The sequence below is a fragment of the Lagopus leucura genome, unplaced genomic scaffold, assembly GCF_019238085.1.
Source record: "Lagopus leucura isolate 7727_CA_CO unplaced genomic scaffold, USGS_WTPT01 222-1_obj-0_obj, whole genome shotgun sequence".
Lineage (NCBI taxonomy): Eukaryota > Metazoa > Chordata > Aves > Galliformes > Phasianidae > Lagopus > Lagopus leucura.
In genome coordinates, this window is record NW_024966631.1 from 25570 (window position 1) to 45068 (window position 19499).

At 50.3% G+C, this 19499-nt stretch overlaps 2 protein-coding genes across 2 annotated transcripts; one reads left to right on the plus strand and one right to left on the minus strand.

Annotated features, from left to right (window-relative positions):
* Positions 1-235: 235 nt before the first annotated feature.
* SBK3 (SH3 domain binding kinase family member 3) lies at positions 236-2999 on the plus strand. Its single transcript, XM_042893319.1, has 4 exons — positions 236-371; positions 899-1074; positions 1301-1503; positions 2034-2999. The coding sequence occupies exons 2-4, from the start codon at positions 903-905 to the stop codon at positions 2787-2789; spliced, it is 1131 nt and encodes a 376-aa protein (XP_042749253.1). The 5' UTR covers positions 236-371; positions 899-902; the 3' UTR covers positions 2790-2999.
* A 14073-nt stretch (positions 3000-17072) lies between these two features.
* Positions 17073-19230, minus strand: LOC122192683. Its single transcript, XM_042893322.1, has 2 exons — positions 18809-19230; positions 17073-17741 (listed from the first exon to the last, which is right to left on the minus strand). The coding sequence occupies exons 1-2, from the start codon at positions 18973-18975 to the stop codon at positions 17294-17296; spliced, it is 615 nt and encodes a 204-aa protein (XP_042749256.1). The 5' UTR covers positions 18976-19230; the 3' UTR covers positions 17073-17293.
* Between the last annotated feature and the right edge of the window lie 269 nt (positions 19231-19499).

Genomic DNA, 19499 nt, shown 5'->3' on the forward strand with positions numbered 1-19499 from the left:
ATGCTGTTTCATGCTCTGGCTGTCTGTTTGTCTGTCCCATGCTGCATGCTCTCCGTCTGTCCCCACACAGTGCCCTCACTCTCTTTGCATCTCATGCTGTCTCTGTGTCCCCGTGCAATGCTCTATCTCTTTTTGCATCCTGTCTGTCTGTCCACACACCGTGCCCTGTCTGTCCTGCCCCTTCCTATCTTTGGCTCTCGGCACGCCTTGTGCCTTGCACATGTTCCCAATCCATTGGGACAGATTAACACGGCCCAGCGCTGCCCTGGGTCCGGCGGTGTCGGAGTGCGCAGGAAAATCTGAGTCACGGCCACGGGCGCCGTGGGGCTGGTGGCACAAAGCTGTGCTGCAGGGACACTTCAGGGACTCAGGTGAGGCTGCTTGCTTGTCCTTGTGCAACCCCGACCTGTGTTTTGCTTGTGGCTTCCTTACAGCCCTGCAGCAGGGCTATGGGGGAGCACAGGGCTCTTGTTGCTGTCCCGTATATCTGGTAGTGGCAGTAGGTCAAAGATCCTGCTGCACAGCTGGGGATGGAGGAACGTGGAAGTGGCAGAGCTGACCCACTGCCATGCGGTGACATGGGGTGAGATGTGGGGCTGATATGGGGCAGTGTCACAACTCTGCTTGTTCCCCTTTGGGATGCTCCCTACATCTGGACAGGGATTGGACTGGGCTGGGGTGCACTGATCTGACTTAGACTAGGCTGAATTGGGCTCAAGTGGGATGAACTGGACAACGCTGGGCTGAATGGGCTCAACTGGGCTGGACTGGGCTGTTTTAGACAAGATTGGTCTGAGCTGCACTAGGCTGGGCCAAACTGCTGTGCACTGGGCAGTGCCATCTGGGTACTCCCTCTGCATGCCCTGGGGCCATTGCAGCATGGTGTTGGTCTCTGCAGGGCCATGGCAGAGCCGGAGGAGGATGAGGAGGACAATGCGGCAGCTTTGGAGCAGCTAATGGTGCAGGCAGGCCGGGCACTGCAGTGGCAGGAGCTGGAGGAGCAGTTCTGCGTGCTGGGCGAGCTGGGCAGCGGAACCTATGGCCATGTGGTGCTCACTGAGCCCCGGGATGGTGGTGAGCAGCTGTGGGGTCTTTGCCCCAATGCTGCACCTCATGCTTGTGTAGTGCATGAGGACATCTTTTGCATTGGAGTTGCATGCTCACCGTGTGCGTGGGAACACATTTCACAGCGGGGTTGCATGCTTGTGATGTGAATGGGGACACCCTTTGCATTGGAGTTGCACGTTCATGATATACGTGGTCCTGAAACCTTGGTGCTGACCCTCTCCCTGCATCCCAGGCTCGCCAGTGGTCCTCAAGCTGATGCTGAAGGAACGGACAGAACGAAGGGCTTTCCTGCGGGAGTATTGCATAGCCCGGTGCCTTTCTGGTCACGCTGCCTGCATCCATGCCCTCCCCCTTGCCTTTGAGAACTCCACGCATTTTGCCTTTGGGCAGGAGCTGGCTCCCGCTGGGGACTTGTGCAACCTTCTCACACCAGGGGTGTGTGTGCCTCAGGGCTGGGGGACACAACAGTGTGCTGGGGAGGAGAAGGGGCTGGGAGGGTGTTGCAGTGGGTACAGGGAGGGGGTGGGGAGCAAAGCGGACCTCGCGGTGGTGTGAAATCGTGGGGAGGATGTGTGTGCATGGGGGGGCTCTTTACCATAGGGAGCATGTTTGTGTGATGCATGGGGACATCGTTTACAGTGGGGTGTGTATCTATGGCGTTCACGGGGACGCCTTCTGCAATGGGGCAGATGCTCATGCAGTGCACGGGGACACCCTTTGCAGCAGTGTGCATGCCTCTGGTATTCCTGAGGAGATCCTTTGCAGTGGGTTCCACAGCCACGTATTTTTCAGTATGGTGCATGCCCACATTGTGCATGGGAACACGTGCAGAGTGTTGCATGGACACCCCTTGCAGTGGAGTGCAACCTCATGTGGCGCACCAGGAGCCCCTTTGTGGTGCAGGGGTACCTCTGGGGGCTGCTATGGAGTGTGTCCCATGCTGGTGACATTGCTGCCTTTCCCAGGAGGGCCTGCCTGAGGTGCTGGTAAAGCGCTGTGCCTCTCAGCTGGCCGAGGCACTGGATTTCATGCACAGCCGGGCCCTGGTGCACCGGGATGTCAAGCTGGACAACGTGCTGCTCTTCGACCACGAGTGCCGCCGTGTGAAGCTGGCTGACTTTGGGCTCACCCGCCTGCAGGGTTCGGAAATTGGTGCCATGTCTGGCGCGCTGCCCTATGCTCCGCCGGAGCTCTGCTTGCTGCAGGGCTCTGACACACTGGAGCTGGACTCCAGCCTGGATGTTTGGGCTTTCGCTGTGCTGCTCTTCTGCCTCTGCACTGGCTGCTTCCCTTGGGCTGTAGCTGCCAGCCCTGACCCCCAGTTTGAAGCCTTCAGTGCTTGGCAGGGTGACACGGTGGGACGGGAGGCACCAAAGTCTTGGGGTGGCTTTCAGTGTGGGGCACAGGAGATGCTGCAGCGCCTGCTGCGGCTTGACCCTGACCGCCGCAGCCCAGCCATCGAGGTGCACAAGTACCTGGCCGTGCCCTGGCTAACAGCACCCAGCAGCAGGGATAGGACCGATGGCGCTGATGGGCCGGGGGTGGTGGATGGTGATGGGCGTGGAGGGGGGGATGGTGATTCACACGGAGTGGTGGATGGTGGCCCTCAGTCACCCCTTGCTAGGGGTTCAGGGGATGATGGGGAGTGCGGTGACAGCAGTTACGGGGAGGGGAACAGCGTGCCCACAACACCCGCCAGCGCAATGGCCCTGTGCCACTAGCTGGCATTTCCAACATGGCATGGAGGTGTCCTTGGGGTGTGGGTCTTCTTCTTCTTCTTGGAATGCAGCACAGAATGGAAGTGGAGCTGGATCCAAATGCACGTGGAGAAGATCCAAAGGAGGCCACAAGGATGCCCGGAGGGCTGGAGCATCTCTTCTAAGGAAAGAGGCTGAGAGAATTGGGCTTGTTCAGTCTGGAGAAGTCTCCAGGGAGATCTCATTGCAACCTTCCAGTACTTCAAGGGAGCTTATAAACAGGAGAGGGAATGACTTTTTGCACAGTCTGATTGTGATAGGACAAGGGAGAATGATATTTAACTAAAGAGGGAAGATTTAAGTTAGAAGTTAGGAGGAATTTCTTTGCTCAGAGGGTGGTGAGGTGTTGGAACAGGTTGCACACAGAAGCTGCAGTTACCTAGAGGTGCTCAAGGCCTGTTGGATGGATTCCTGGGCAACCTGGGTGGCAACCAGCTTGTGGCAGGGAGTTGGAGGCAGATGGGCTTTAAGGTCTCTTCCTAGCCAAGCCATTCTATGATTCTGTGTTTCTTGTGAGCTGGAAGCCTTGGACTCCACTTGGTCCCCTAGGTGAGAACATCGGGGGGCAGGAAGCCAAACCAAGAGCACGCTGTGGCAGGGGGAGGAGAAGAAACACCTCAGGCTGTATTTGGAAGAGGTCAGGGACCCCAACCCCACACTTTGCACCCTATTAACACATACAATGGCAAAGCACCCGAGCAACAAACGAGCAAGAGAAAGTCAAGTAAAGAGCAGCCAACAGGACACAGAAAAATGGGAGGAGAACAGTCAGTCAAAATTGTTGAGGCTGGTGCAACAGCTTGGTGGAGGTGGGTGGTAAAACAAAAACAGTTCTGCAGGGGAACCCAGAAATGGATCTGACATTCACTCCTTTCATACGTGTGTGAGGAGGATGTCAGCCTGCTGTGATTAGTTAAGATGCCAAAGGATTTCCTTGGGATTAATGAGGTGAGGAGACAAATGTAAGCACTCCGGGCACACAGATAGGTTGGGAAGAGCTGTGGGGCAAATTCCTAGTGCTTGAGGGAGAGATCAACCTGGAATACAGCTCCCTCTGAACAACTCCCTCTCATGGCTCTGCCAAAGGTGGAAAATTTGCACTGAGAGGATGGGATGTGGATATACAAAAGAGACAGAGGGAGAGCATATTGGATTGGCTCTGCATGTGGAAGATGCTGGCATGTGAATGGACTTCAGGGTCCTGAAGGGATTAAGATGTTCTTAGCACTCCTTTACCAGGGAATATAGTGATGGGACGAGGGGTAATGGCTTTGAATGGAAAGAGGTGAGATTTAGGTTAGATATTAAGACGAAAGTTTTTGGGATGAGGGTGATGAGGCACTGGAACAGGTTGTCCAGAGGAATTGTAGATGCCCCTTCCATGGAATTTCTCAAGGCCAGAATGGATAAGGCTTTGGGAAATCTAGTGGGAGGTGTCCATGCCCATGAATGGGCTTAGAACTGGATGGTCTTTAAGGTCTCTTCCAACCCAAACCTTTCCATCAGCTCTGTGATTCTATGGCTAGAATTCCATGACTAAGCTTTATGATCTCAGGCTAAGCAAGAAGAACACTGTTGCACAGTGGAAGGGGAGCTGGAAATCAGCTGAAATGCTGAAACTTAATAAAACTCTCTGTGTTTTGCCTTTTTTTATAACTGTTTTCCCACAAGACAGTGGCAGGACAAAGAGGATTGATTTTAAAATAAAAGAGGGAAAATTTAGGCAATATATTAGGAAGTTTTTTTTTTTTTTTTTTTTTTTTTTTTTTAAGTCAGAGGGTGGTGAGGCAATGGCACAGGTTGCCCAGAGAAGCTGTGGGTGTCCCATTCCTGGAGGTGTTCAAGGCCACATTGGACGGCGCCCTGGACAGCCTCATCTAGTGGGTGGCAACTCTGCCCATGGAAGGGGGGTTGGAATTGAATGGGCTTTTAAGGTCCCCTCCAACCCAAGCCATTTTATGGTTCTACGATCTTTAATGTTCCTTCCAATATAAACCTTTGTATAATCCCATTACCTTTAAGATCCTTTCCGACTCAAGCCATTCTGTGATATTTACAGTCCTTTCTAACAAAAGCCTATGAAGGAAGGGGACAGAGGAGGCACAGGGACGTGGAGGCAGAGCCCAGCAGCTGGGCTGCACGCCAGGCGCCTGAGATCGGTAGCCGAAATGCGTGCGGATGCTTTTCATTTACACCTGCCTCTCCTAAATCACAGCCTGAGGGCTCTGGGCCTGCAGGCAGCGACGCCAGGCTGCAGGAAAATCTCTCATCCTGCAGAAAAGCTTATTAATTTGAGGCTTCACAGGCTGAGATTTCACCTCTGCAACTTTCAGTGCCCAAATCCCGGTGAGGTGCCCACAAACCATCTGCAACCAAAGGGATGGGGTGGATTCCTGCAATCTGTTTCTGAGTTCATCCCATGCAGCTTGGCTTTGCAGGTGCAGAATCCCCCCTGAGCATCATGGCTCATCATGCTGCAGCCTGCATGGAAAGTGACATTCAGTGGGCAAGGGAATGTTTGCAACAAGTATTGCATGGAGGAGTCTACAGCACAAAGACAGACCTACCAAAAGAGATCTATGACCTGGGTTGAATGGGGCCCTGGCCAGCCTGGTCTAGTATCAGATATGGAGGTTAGCGGCCCTACTTGCAGCAGGGGGGTTGGAGCTTGATGGTCCTTGAGGTCCCTTCCAACCTAAGCCATTCTATGATCTGCACGAATGTGAGTGCCAAGCAAAATACACAAGAAAGTCAAGCACAAAGATGTGACCTACTGCTCCTCAGTCACTGAGGCAGAACCAGCAGGAGGCTGCTGATGCTACGTGCAACAGAGGTGCAGGATGCTGCAGGTGATGATTCCTTGAGCCACCTCCTAGATTGTGCTGATCAGTTCCTTTTGCTGGGATTTGCTCCCTTATGTGCAAAGAGGAGTAAGAGGGGGTAATGCAGCCGGGCTGCAGAGCTGCAGGATGAAAGGAGAGCTCTGCAAGGGATGGATGTGCCCCATGTGATCCAAAGGAGGGTCCTGAGGACCTCTGGGGGAGTGCAACTGTGCAAGAACACCTGGCATCAGCTGCAAGTTGGAATGGTTGTAAATGGTGAAAGCAGCACTGACCTTATGGGGCCAGGATAGGGAAAGCCTCACGGACCCCTAGACTCAGCTCTAGGGTTCCTGTTTTAGGGGGGGCTGTAATAGCAGAAAGAAGATAGGAATAAAACTGGGATAGATCAGGTGGAGAGCTACAGCTGGGAGGACCACAGCATTACCAAGACACAGTGCAACATAAATTCAAGCTTTTAAGTGTTCCCAAATCACCCACAGAGAGTTCTGCTCCCTGAATGTCCCCAGTCAAAGACCAGACCTCTGGGCAAAGACAAAGCATCCACTTTTCTTTGTCTCTCCATGAGGTGAGGCAGGCAGGGATACAATCATCCCTTTTGGAAAGCTGCTTTTTGGAAAAAATGTGCCTTGAGGAATGAAAGTTATTTACAAGCTTTGCTCAGCTTCCAGACCTTCTTGTTTGGAAGAAATAGCTGATTTCCCTGCCCATTGCCAGGGAAACGAGCAGACATGTTGGACTCCAAGCTCGCTTTCTCAGCAGGAGAAAGTTCTCAGACCTCAGATATTAATGGTAAAATTAATAATTAATATTTTCACTGCATGAAAATGCTGAAAAGAAAGTCTTTCACCGCATGCTTATTGTCATTCAGGCTGCCCTTATGGGATCCCTATGGGACGGTGCAGAGTTAGAGAGCTGCTCTTTGTGCCCTCAGAATTTCTTGAATGGGTTACTGGCAAGGCCAGTGATTTAGTGCCATTTTTCTCGATTATTTTTTATTAATCCTCATCTATTCATAGTGTTTCTCCTCCTCAAAGGATGTGAGTGGCGCAGATAGAGCAGTGTAATGCCTCCTGAAAACTGAGACTCTTCTTCAGAATGGCAGTGGGTTACTGCAAAATCCTATTATATCAATATATTAAGTTATATGAAGTTATTATAATTTAGTATTGTAATATACATAATATTATACATATATAATATTATTATATTAAGAGTTATATTAAGGATCTGGCGATTCAGGTCTCTGGGACTGTTTTATGGGATAATGTTGAAACCAGCCCTGCTCTGACAGTCCTCTTGGTGCTTTTCAGATTTGAACAATATCCTTAAACCCAGCTGTGAGCCGTCTCCTTGTCATCAGTGACAACCAGGAATGGCTTATTTTTAAAATCTCATCATTCATTAAAATATCTATCAAAATATTTTATCAAAATGTTATTTTTTTAATCACTGCAGGGGGGGGGGTTGGATAAAGACGGTGTCCTTTCTGTTTCCTTTGGTGTTACACAGGCTCCCCCAAGAAGCACAATGTCCCAACAAGTTCTAAGAAAAGGAGCTTTGGTGCTCAGCATCCCTGTCTCTTCCAGGCTTGGAGATGGAAAGAAAGCAGTTGTGCATGGTGTGGAGTGCAGTTGTAGGGAAAACACACTGACTTTTGCAATTTTCATCCTTGTTAAACAAAACTGTGAGAGACAGAGATGTTATGATTACTGCTGAAAGCCACGAAGGCGATATTCTACACTTTCTCCATATTGCTGTCTTCTTCCTTATGTTTTCAAGCTTCAGGCTATGAAAGTGCATGAAAAAAAGCTGATTAATTTCCCTCATAAACCTTCTTCTTTCCCTGAAGGAGAGAAGAAGCCAAAACTATGAACTGACTGCTGACTAAAAGGTAGTGAAACTGCTGATTTCTTATTTTCATTGCTCGTGGGTGCTTAGAGACCAAGTTACAGAGAGAGGCCTGGAAGAGCAGAGACACCTTCTGTGCCTTTATTTACCCCTCCTGGTGAATTCAAAGGGCTCTTTTTGAATCCGGATCCAAGGAGAGCTCACCACCACTAACTGCAGTTCACAGTGCTGAGATGCATTTTACACTTGCATTTCTTTCACTGGAGTATAACTCTTCCATTTTAACAATTTCATTGTGCAGAAAGGAGGAAAAAATTAGGGGTCTATTTAGAGGACTCACATCAGGACTGTGAATAACAAACTCTGCTGTCAACTGTGGGAGACTGGGTATTGCATCTACTGGGCTATGTTGCAATCTGGTGAGAAAAGCAACGCAGCAAATGAGTACAAAGGTTGCCAAGCTGTGCTGAAATTTCATTTCTTGTCTTCTTAAAGCTGGAAAGTTCTCTTTCTCATTTCCTCACAAATATCACAGTTATGGAATCACAGAACAGCTTGGAAGGGTTTGGAAGGGACCTAAAATGTGATCCAGTTCCAATCCAAGTTGATATGCATTAGACCAGGCTTTCTGGGCCCCCAGTCAATCTTGAAGGTCTCAAGGGATGGAGCATCCACAGCTTCTCTGGGCATCCTGTGCCAGGGCCTGTCCCTTCTGATTAATGCACCGTAGAATTCTTTCTTTTTTTCCGCACCCTCACCAATTTCCACTATCTGTACGTGTCCTTATCCCCCAGTTTGACCATCAGGTCTTTGCCCAGCCATGCAGATTTCCTGCCTCCTCTGTTAGTTTTCCTATACTGGGGACAGAGAGCTCTTGTGCTCTCAGACAGGCATCTTTAAAGAGTTGCCAGCTTTCCCCTGCTCCTTTGTTTCTAAGGACAGCTTCCCAGGGGATCCAACTCAGTAATCCATTAAATAGTCCGAAGCTTTCACTCTAAGGTCCTGACTTTGTCTTTTTCCCAGGACCATCCTCCTCAAGATCACAAACTCCATCAGAGCATGGTCACTACAGCCCAGAGAGGCCTCCAATCTTAACGTCCTTAATGAGCTCCTCTCTGTCAATGAGTACCAAGTTCAGAAACACTGTTCATTTCTCCTTATCATCAAAGCACTCCAGGAGTCTTCGGGATTGCTTAAAGACTGCTACACTGCTTTCCCAGCCACTGAAGTGCTTGAAATCCCCATCAGGATGAGGGTCTGCAGGCACATTTCCTGCAGCTGAAGCAATAAGCCCTCATCCACAGGCTCCTCTGATCAGACAGCTGTAGTAGAGCCCGACCACCAGATGTCCTTTATTGGTCTGGTCCCTGATTTTCACTCGCCAGCTCTCAACCTGATCATGGCTGTTTCTCAGAGGCAGCTCTTTGCACTCTATTCCACTCTATCCACTCTGTCCAGCTCTTAACACAGAATTGGATATGTCCCCCTAGTCTGCACAGTGTGTTTGAATTGAACACGCTGTAATGACAAAAATTGGCATGCAATATTGGTTTGCAAAATTGACATAGATGTCCAAGAATCTCTTCCTCAAAATGTGGCTACACATGAACTGAGCAAGAGATGGTGATACAAGATCTAAAAAATAACATATATTCAAGGAAATTACATGGAGCCTGGGAGAGCTTGTACAGTGTCCTTTCAGAGCTGGTGAAGATGCATAACATCTTGAGCACCACCGTGGTTTGAGTAGGCCAACATTCACTAATTGTGAGGTGCCAGAACTTGTGGATGTAGTCCTGAGTCTCTGTGTTGTGGGGCTCACTCCTGGACTGCGTTCCTTTTTACCAGGTTATAAAGTTATATTAGAGCTGTTATATTAGAACCTACAATATGTACCTTCCAAATCTCCAATGTCCTTTGCACAGCACGTAACTCCTATTTAATTCTCATATTTGGGTGCCTGTTAGATTCCTTGGAGTACTTCAGTGTCTGTTTTTCTCCCACCTTTCCATCTGATTCCCTCCAAACTTTCTTCCTGAGCAGATCCCTGTTTCCTTCCCTGAAGAACCCAGACCCAAAGTACTGCAGATGTGTTGTGACCTTGTGCACAGACTGTTTGCAAGTTTTGCACAGAGGTCACCCAGGAGGACATGGTCCACAGGTAGCACAACAGCGACCTCCTCTGCTAATTTTAATGTTCCCACCTATTTAGCCGGTGCAGTATGAGGCCGAACCGGAGCATTGCAGCGGGGATGAGAGATACTGTAGGTTTGGATTTCTCCTCAGGATGCTCTTTTTCACACTCTCTGGCTCTCCTGCCTTTACTTTCTTGAGTCACCGAGTGTCACTCCCATTCCCTGATGCAGATCCCACAGGACTATGAAGAGATAATGAAGAAACTGTGCACCATTGCTGTACAACAGAAGTTGCCAGCCCATTTCAGTAACTCGGAGACAGGCATGTATGTAAACATTTTCCATCATCTCTTACATTCAGCAGTGACTGACAGTGCTCCCCAGTTTCCTCATTTTGCTCTCTCTTTTTGCATAGAGACAGGTTGTCTCTTTTCCATTGCGTTCACTTCAGCTGAGACTCTCCCCTGGCTTTCATCTTTCGTGATGCTTATCCACTAGGAGGATAAACCTCTTGGATACCAATGCTATGTAAACCCACCTTAATGGCTAAGACTAATGAATGCAATACTGTGCTCCACAGCCTCTCTGGCAATCTGTTCTACCACTCCCTCACCTGCACAGTAAAGAAACACTTCCTGATATTTTGTTTTGTTTCAGTTTGTGCCCATTGCCTCTTCCTGTGGCCTGTTGCACTAAAAAAATCCTGGCTCCATCCCCTTCCCACTATCCACTTAGGTATTTACGCACACTGGTAAGATACCCCCTGAGCAGTCCCAGCTCCCCTACCTTCTCTTCATAGGAGAGGCGTTCCAGTTCTTTCATCATCTTGGAGGCCAGGTCTTTCTTGTGTCAGGGGGGGGGCAAGAATTGGACCCAGAACACCAGGTACAGCCTCACCAGTGCTGTGGAGAGGGAAACGTTCAACTCTCTTGACCCGCTGGTGATACTTTGCCTAATAAAGCCAATAAGATCATTGGCCTTCTTAACAGCAAGGGCATGTTGCTAACTCAGGACTAACTTGGTGTCCACCAGGACTTCCTTGGTTCTGTTCTGCCATCTGCTTCCAGTTGGGTGCCCTTGCATGTCATCATGTGCTGGGATTGTTCCTTCTCAGGTTCAGGACTATGCATTTCTCCTTGGTGAACTTCATGAGATTTTTGTCTGCCCACATCTCCAGCCTCTTATGGAGCAACAGAACCACAGAATCGCTTGGGTTGGGAGGGACCTTACGTCCCACTTGGGCTGGCTGCTACCCACTAGATCAAGTTGCCCAGGACCCCCTCCAGCCAGGCCTTGCACACCTCCAGGGATGGGGCATCTACAGCTTCTCTGGGTCACCTTGTCTGAAAAGCCTGATATGCAATACAATCATCACACACTCAGGAGAGGCACTGCATACTTATTTCAGGATTGTGCTAGCCTGGGTGCTCTGTGGTTTCTCACAGATGAAGCACATGTCAGGCTGATCTAGTGACTGGCAATCCTGCCCACGGCAGGGAACTTAGAACTAGATGATTTTTGAGGTCCCTTCCAACCCAATCCATTCTGTGGTTCCATGAATGTTCCTTTCAAGGCCTACTGTCACCAGGAAGTCCCTGAGGTACCCTGTTCATCACTGACCTCCAGGTAGACTTTGCACCACTCACCACTATCTTCTGGGTCCAGCTGTTCAGACAACTTTTGATCCACCTCTCTGTTTGCTCATCCTGTCCCTACTAACACCTTCCCTCTTAGGGTCTTATGGGTGAGAGTGTCAAAGGCTTTCCTGAAAAACAACATTCACATAACCCACGTCATCCATTGGAGAAGGCTGGAGATTTCATCATAAAAGTGTCATAGGGCAGACATGACTTCCCTTGGTTAATCCAGGCTGATAACTCTTGATGTTTTTCTCTGTTCTGCAATGGTGCAGCATTGCCTCGAGCACTGTGTGCAGTTTGGGTCCTACAACATCAAAAGGACATAAAACTATTCGAGAACATCCAAAGGAGGGTTATGGAGTTGGGGAAGGGTCTGGAGCGTTAAGTGTGTGAGGAGATGCTGAGGGCACTTGGTTTGTTTGTCCCGGAGAACAGGAGATGGAGGAGAGGCCTCAAGGTGGCCTGTAATTCCATGACTCTCACTCTGTGACTATTATTTATTGACTCTGGGACTCTATAGTTCTATGGTTTTCTGAATCTATGATTTTATTATAACTTCATTGCTTTACAACACTGCCACAGGGCCACAGCTCCGAGGTGCTGAGCTACATCTCATTCCCACCTCAGCGACGCAGGCGGCGCCCTCCCCGACCTACCTCGGTTCCTCAGGTGCCCCTAAGTAATAGGTTTGAAACCCTGGAACTGGAGGGTGAGGAGGCTGAGAACAAGGTGGTGGAACAGCCTCTGAGCTTTGCTAAGGAAAGGCGGTCGGCTCCACGCTTGAAGACCGCCTCTTCTGGTAAAGAAAGGAGGGTGATAGTTGTAGGAGACTCCCTTCTAAAAGGAACTGAGGGCCCGATATGTCGTCCTGACCCCACCCGGAGGGAAGTGTGCTGCCTTCCTGGGGCACGGGTCAGGGACATCTCTAGAAAGCTGCCTGGGCTTATTCGCCCGTCTGACTACTACCCCTTATTGGTAGTTCAGGTTGGCAGTGATGATACTGCCAAGAGAAGCCTAAGGGCAATCAAAAATGACTTCAAGGGTCTGGGGAGGGTACTGGATGGTGCGGGAATGCAAGTGATCTTCTCTTCTATCCCTTCAGTGGCGGGGAAGGACTCTGAAAGGATCAAAAAGGCCCTCCTCATCAATAAATGGCTTAGAGGATGGTGCAGGCAGAAGAACTTTGGTTTTTTTGATCATGGGGCAATTTACTCGGCTCCTGGCATGATGGCTGCAGATGGAGCTCAACTGTCTACAAGGGGTAAAAGGATCCTAGCCCAGGAGCTGGCAGGCCTCATTGAAAGATCTTTAAACTAGGTAAGAAGGGGGAAGGGGACAAAATGAGCACTGCTGAGGTTCAGGTAGTTCAAGGCTCAAAAGTGAATTTGATGGGTGACGAGGGTGGAGTTCGAAGGGATGGAGTGTGGCAGGGGAATGCTGCCTCCCTGAAGTGTCTATACACTAATGCGCGCAGTATGGGAAATAAACAGGAAGAGTTAGAGATCTGCGTGCGGTCACATGGCTACGATCTCATTGCGATCACAGAGACGTGGTGGGACAGCTTGCATGACTGGAATGTTGTCATGGAGGGCTATGTGCTTTTTAGGAAAGATCGGCCGGCGAGGCGGGGTGGTGGAGTTGCTCTTTATGTAAGAGAGCAGCTTGAATGTATTGAACTCCACCTGGGGGAGAGTGGTGTAGCAGTGGAGAGCTTGTGGGTAAGAATCAAGGGGCGGGCTGGTATGGCTGACACCGTTGTGGGTGTGTGCTACAGGCCCCCTGATCAGGAGGAGGAGGTTGATGAGGCCTTCCACAAACAGTTGGAAGCAGCGTCACGATCCCAGGCGCTGGTGCTTATGGGGGACTTCAATCATCCAGATATTTGCTGGAAAAGCAATGTGGCCAGGCATGCGCGGTCCAGACGGTTCCTGCAATGTGTTGAAGACAACTTCCTGATGCAGGTGGTTGAGGAATCGACAAGGAGAGGGGTACTGCTGGACCTTATTCTCACTAATAGAGAAGGGCTTGTCAGGGAAGTAAAGGTCAGGGGCAGCTTGGGTTGTAGTGACCACGAGATGGTGGAGTTCAAGATCCTGAGTGGAAGAAGTAAAGCAAAAAGTAGGATTGCTATCCTGGACTTTAGGAGAGCCAACTTCAATCTCTTTCGGGGCCTACTTGGAGCTGTCTCATGGGCTAGGGTGTTGGAAGGCAAGGGGGCCTGTGAGAGCTGGTCGGCATTTAAGCAGCTCTTCTTCCAAGCTCAGGATCGGTGCGTCCCTGTGAGGAAGAAATCAGGAAAGGGTGGCAGGAGACCTGTGTGGATGAGCAAGGAGCTCGTGCACAAACTCAAAGGAAAGAAGAAGGCCCATGAAATGTGGAAAAAGGGTCTGACTACTTGGGAAGAATACAGAAATGTTGTCAGGGTCTGCAGGGATGTGACAAGGAAGGCTAAAGCCCGCCTGGAATTAAATCTGGCAAAGGGGATAAAGGATAATAAAAAAGGTTTTTTCAAGTACATTAACAGTAAAAGGAAGACTAGGGAGAATGTGGCTCCCCTGCTAAGTGACGGGGGTGTTCTGGTAACGGGGGATGCTGAGAAGGCGGAGATACTGAATGCCTTCTTTGCTTCTGTCTTCAGTGAAAAAGCTCCCCCTCGGGAATCTGAGACCCTGGAGATTAGTGAGAGGATCTGGGGAATGGAAGACCCCCCTTCTGTCAGGGAAGAGGTGGTCCGGGAGCGCCTAGGCAACATCAATGTTCAGAAATCCATGGGACCCGATGGGATTCATCCACGGGTGCTGAAGGAGCTGGCAGAGGTGATTGCTGAACCACTTTCGGTCATCTTTGAGAAGTCTTGGAAGACGGGGAAGGTGCCTGAAGACTGGAAGATAGCCAACGTCACCCCGGTCTTCAAAAAAGGCAAGAAGGAAGACCCAGGCAATTATAGGCCAGTCAGCCTCACCTCTGTCCCTGGAAAGGTGATGGAACAGCTTGTACTGGATGTCATCTCCAGACAACTGGAAGAAGAGGAGGTTATCAGGAGTAGTCAGCACGGGTTCACCAGGGGGAGGTCGTGCTCGACCAACCTGGTAGCCTTCTATGATGTTGTCTCTGGCTGGGTGGATAGGGGGAGAGCAGTGGATGTAGTCTACCTTGATTTCAGCAAGGCATTTGATACTGTCCCCCATGACGTCCTTATAACAAAGCTGAGGAAGTGTGGGATAGATGAGTGGACAGTGAGGTGGGTTGAGAACTGGCTGAGTGGCAGAGCACAGAGGGTCGTTGTTGGTGGTGCAGAGTCCGGTTGGAGGCCTGTAACCAGCGGTGTTCCTCAGGGGTCGGTGCTGGGTCCGGTCTTGTTCAACATCTTCATCAATGACCTTGATGAGGGGATAATGGCCACCCTCAGCAAGTTTGCCAATGATACAAAGTTGGGAGGATTGGCTGACAGCCTGAAGGCTGTGTTGCCATTCAGCAAGACCTGGATAGGCTGGAGAGCTGGGCAGAAAAAAACCGGATGAGGTTTAACAAAAGCAAGTGTAGAGTCTTGCATCTGGGGAGGAATAATTCCATGCACCAGTACAGGTTGGGGGATGACCTGCTGGAGGGGAGCTCTGCGGAAAGGGACCTGGGTGTCCTGGTGGATGACAGGTTGGCCATGAGCCAGCAGTGTGCCCTTGTGGCCAAAAAGGCCAATGGCTTACTGGGGTGCATTAAAAAGAGCGTGGCCAGCAGGTCAAAGGAGGTGATCCTCCCCCTCTACTCTGCCCTGGTAAGACCTCATCTGGAGTACTGCGTCCAGTTCTGGGCTCCCCAGTACAAAAAAGACAGGGATCTCTTGGAAAGGGTCCAGCGGAGGGCCACGAAGATGGTGAAGGGCCTGGAGCATCTCTGCTATGAGGAAAGGCTGAGTGAACTGGGTCTGTTCAGCCTTGAGAAAAGGAGACTGAGAGGGGACCTGATCCAGGTCTATAAATATCTAAGGTGTGGGGGGCTGAATGGCGAGGCCGGACTCTTTTCAGTGGTGAGTGGAGACAGGACAAGGGGAAATGGCCAGAAACTGGAGCATAGGAAGTTCCGCACAAACATGCGCGAGAACTTCTTTACAGTGAGGGTGACGGAGCACTGGAACAGGCTGCCCAGGGAGGTGGTGGAGTCTCCTTCTCTGGAGATGTTCAAGACCTGCCTGGATGCCTACCTGTGCTACCTGGTGTAGGGAACCTGCTTTGGCAGGGGGGTTGGACTCGATGATCTCAGGAGGTCCCTTCCAACCCCTACAATTCTGTGATTCTGTGATTCTGTGATACATCTACCATATTCCCTGTTCCTCCCACCAGGAGCATGCCCCCACCAAGTACCAGTGCTGAGGGGCCCTGATGGGAATGCAGTGAGAGCCCACAGTGCCTTTCAGCCTAGCCCTGAACATGCTTGCTCACCCCAGTGTCTTCCAGTCCTACCCCAGTATCTCCCAGTGTCCCCCTGGTCCTGCCTGTCCGGTGCCAGCCCCATCTCACTGCCTCTCAAGCCTATCCCTGTACCCCTACAACTCCTCCATTTCTCCCCACAGGACTCCACACCCCCTGTCAGCAAGGTGTGATGGCAAGAGTGAAAGGAGGACAGAGCGAGGGGACTGAGGAGGCTCTAGAATGTCACAATGCCCACTCTGTACTCCCACAGTGTCTGCTACCTGGTGGAGGTTTCCATCTTTGTGTGCACCGAAGAAGCCTCAGCCCAATGAGACCCCACTAGATTTCTTTTTAGGGGAGCACAACCCCCTCAATCCCCATGACCCAACACTGATCCCACTCGGCCTCCCATCCCAAACCCCAACTATTTTGGGTTATGTCATGCAACCCGAAACCCCAAATCTCCCCCACAAGTTGAAGATCATTGAGAGCCTCACCAACCTCCTGGACTCCATGATGGCCCCATCACTCTTCAAGCAGCTCTCCTGCCTTCTTCTGTGCCTTAGTCACCATGGTGTCACCTCTGAGGAGCTGGAGCAGGGCATCTGTGATATCCTGCTCACCTATACCCTTGCCCAGGTCACCAGTAGAATCCAGGGTTTGAAGATAACACGATGATGTTGATGTTGATGATGATGTTGACAATGAGACAGAATCAGAGTTGAAGGGGTCAAAAGGGACATCTGGAAATCATCCAGTCCAGAATTCCCTTGATTAGTTTGCACTGGAAAGCAACTAAGCAGGTTTTGTTTATCTCCAGAGAAGGAGACTCCACAACCTCTCTGGTTGCTTCAGAGCTTGCTCCACTGTTCAATCACAGTGAAGAATTTTTTCCTTATGTTCATATGGAACTTTCTGTGCTCCAGTTTTTGCTCACCACCCCTAGTTCTGCTGCTGAGGCAGAAAAGAGCCTGGCTCCATTCACTTGACTCCTGTCCTTTACTTATTTACAAGTACTGACCAGGTCTCCTCTCAAGCCTTCTCCATGCTGAACAGTGCCAGGTTTTTCAGCCTCGTCCAGGGCTCTCTTCATCTTTATTAGCCCTCCCAACCCTACTCCTACCCCTAACGCTACTCCTACCCCTAAACCTACCCCTAGCTCTACCTTTAGCTGTTATCCTAACTCTAATTTTAACTTTCACATCCCACTGGAGCTGCTCTCCACCAACATTTATGCTGACCTAAGACATCCCAAGCCAGGACACCAGAACAGAGAAGGACACAGCGACACCATGGTGTCAATGTGTCTTGCCATGCTGCTGGCTGTCAGAGTTTTTCTCCATGCACTGAGCCTTTCTGAAAGAATATATGCAACTTGTGAGGGTAAGAATATATTTATTGTTTATCATATGTAATCATGAGTTAGTTTGCAAGCTGTAGAACACTGTTGGCCCTGCAGCAAAGCCATGAGGTGGTGATTCCATTTCCCATGGGATCCATCATCACCATCCACTTCTTTCCAAAACCACTGGAGAAGCCTTGCTGCGTCCTTGCTGAATAGGGGATCCTTTTGGCAGCAGTGGTGCCCACCTTCCCTCACATGACTTTGTTGTAGGGTGGTGGATTCATGTCTTCAACCTGGACTTTCAGGATGGCTTTCTGGTTGTTGGACATCTTGGCTTGAACACGAATGTACTCGTTGGAGACCTCCAGGGTTCCATGCTCATACCCCAGCGCGGCTCGCTGGAAGAGCGAGGAGCCGCAGTATGGTTTACTCTTCATCGTCTTGGAGAAGATATCACTGAGGATTCCCAGGTGGTTCTCCTCTGTGAAGATCTCCAAGGCAAACTCAATTTTGTAAAGGATGTAGTCAAAGGGGTTGGAGAATGTGATAGCCAAAAAGAAACCACCAGCCTTGCAGACCACAATGCCCACGCTCCCTCGCAGGCTGTAGGGAGTTTTTGCAAAGGCACATATTCCTTTGGAGTTCGGGCCAATTTGAAAGGGCAGCGTGGTCTGGATCTTGCCACTGAAGCAATAACTCCTGTAGAAGGAGGGTTGGTGAGAAAGGGCAGCTGGAGCCCAGTGGATGGAGGCACAAGGGCAACTCATTTGCAGAGGTGCTGAGTGGGACTCAGAGTTCTCTAGAGAGCAGGCAAGCATTGCCAATGCCAAGCATCCCTGAGTCAGAATTACCACTCCCAGAATCACCAGTGCACAGCATCACCAGAGCAGGCATGACAGAAAGGGAGCTCAGTGTCCCTACCAAGCCTCTTTAGCCTTTACCTTGTTGGACCCAAGCTGTGCCCTCTGTGCACATGAACCTCATGCAGTCCTACAAGGAGAAGTGCAGGTGCAGCAGCTGGGCAGGAGTAACTCCAGCACTGGGTTTTGCTGGGGGCACCCAGCTGGAAGCAGTGGCAGAAAAGGACATGATCTGCAATGTGCCCTTGATACCTATGGGGCTGAGGGTGCTGTGGGCTGCATCAGGCAAAGCACTGCCCAAAGCAGGAAGAGATCCTGCCATTCTGCTTAGCACGGCTGAGCTCACACCTGGAGTGCTGTGTCCAGTTCTTGCCCCCAGGAGAAGGGAGACAGCGTAAAGAGTTCTACAGAGGTCCATTGAGATGGTGAAGGGATAGGAGAATCTGTCCCCTTGGGAGAGCTGGGACCACTGACACAGAAGAGGAGTGGCTCAAAGGATTCTTATATAGGTATCTGATGGGGGGGGAAAACAGAAAAAGAGAAAGGAGCCGTAATGTTTGCATGGTTTGAATGTGTGCTCATGACTGGCTGCTCCAAGCTGGAAGGGACAAGAGCTGACTCTGATGACAGCAGGGAATCTAAGCAAGGCCTCCAAGGGAATAAGCAAAGAATAAAGACACAGAAAGAATTGGAGAAGCATGGGGACAAGGAAGGAATTTCTTGAAGTGTGTGCAGCTGTACAGTGCAAACTGAGGATGGTCCACCACAAGATGGAGGAACATGCTGGAAATTGCTCCAGCACTTGGCACTGAGCCTCTCCATTGTTCTTCTAATGCCAAAGGTATTTCAGCGATGTCCCTCATAGGCAGGGTGGCAGAAAGCAGCAGGGGACAGAGGGGTACCCACCTGAACTCCTTCAGTGTCACTGTCTTGGTCCTGTTGATGATCTCCAGGCCCACGCTGCGGCACACATCAATGTTCTTCATCAGGCTCTCCACACTCTCCCCCAGTTGCCCAGGGTTACAGTTGTCATTGCAAGGCTTCTCCTTTTCTTTTTTCTCCTTTAGTGGCATCTTCCCCACTCAGTCCTGGGAGCAACACTGTGGAGCTCCAAAAGTGCTGCAGTGGTGCAAAAGCAGCGAAAACAAAAGTGGTGGCTTCCTATGGGAGCTCAGAGCAGGGCATGCAGTGCTCCTCCCCCACATCCTGTCGGGCTTTGCAGGTCTCACAAAAGACAGCTTTTGCACAAGGAAGTCCTGGGGGGAGCGACGCAGAAGGCTGTGTTCTCCTGCTCCATCCCCAGCTCTGGTTCTGGAAGGATCTAGCTGGAAAATATCCAGAATTCCAGGGCTGAGGGTTTGCTGATGCTCAGAAAACAAATGCTCCTCCCACATCCTGCCCATGGAGGAGTAATTCAGGGTATCTGCTAAATACAAATTTAGTTTTCCTGTCCTTGATTAGTCCTGATACTTTTTGTCCCAATGTTATTTGTTGCACAGCTCACATTAAGCTATAGGTTTACACGTGGAAGTGGAATGGTCACAAGCAGCTGTGAATTCAACTGCTCCATGTAAATTTATTGCTGAGCAGCTGTGTA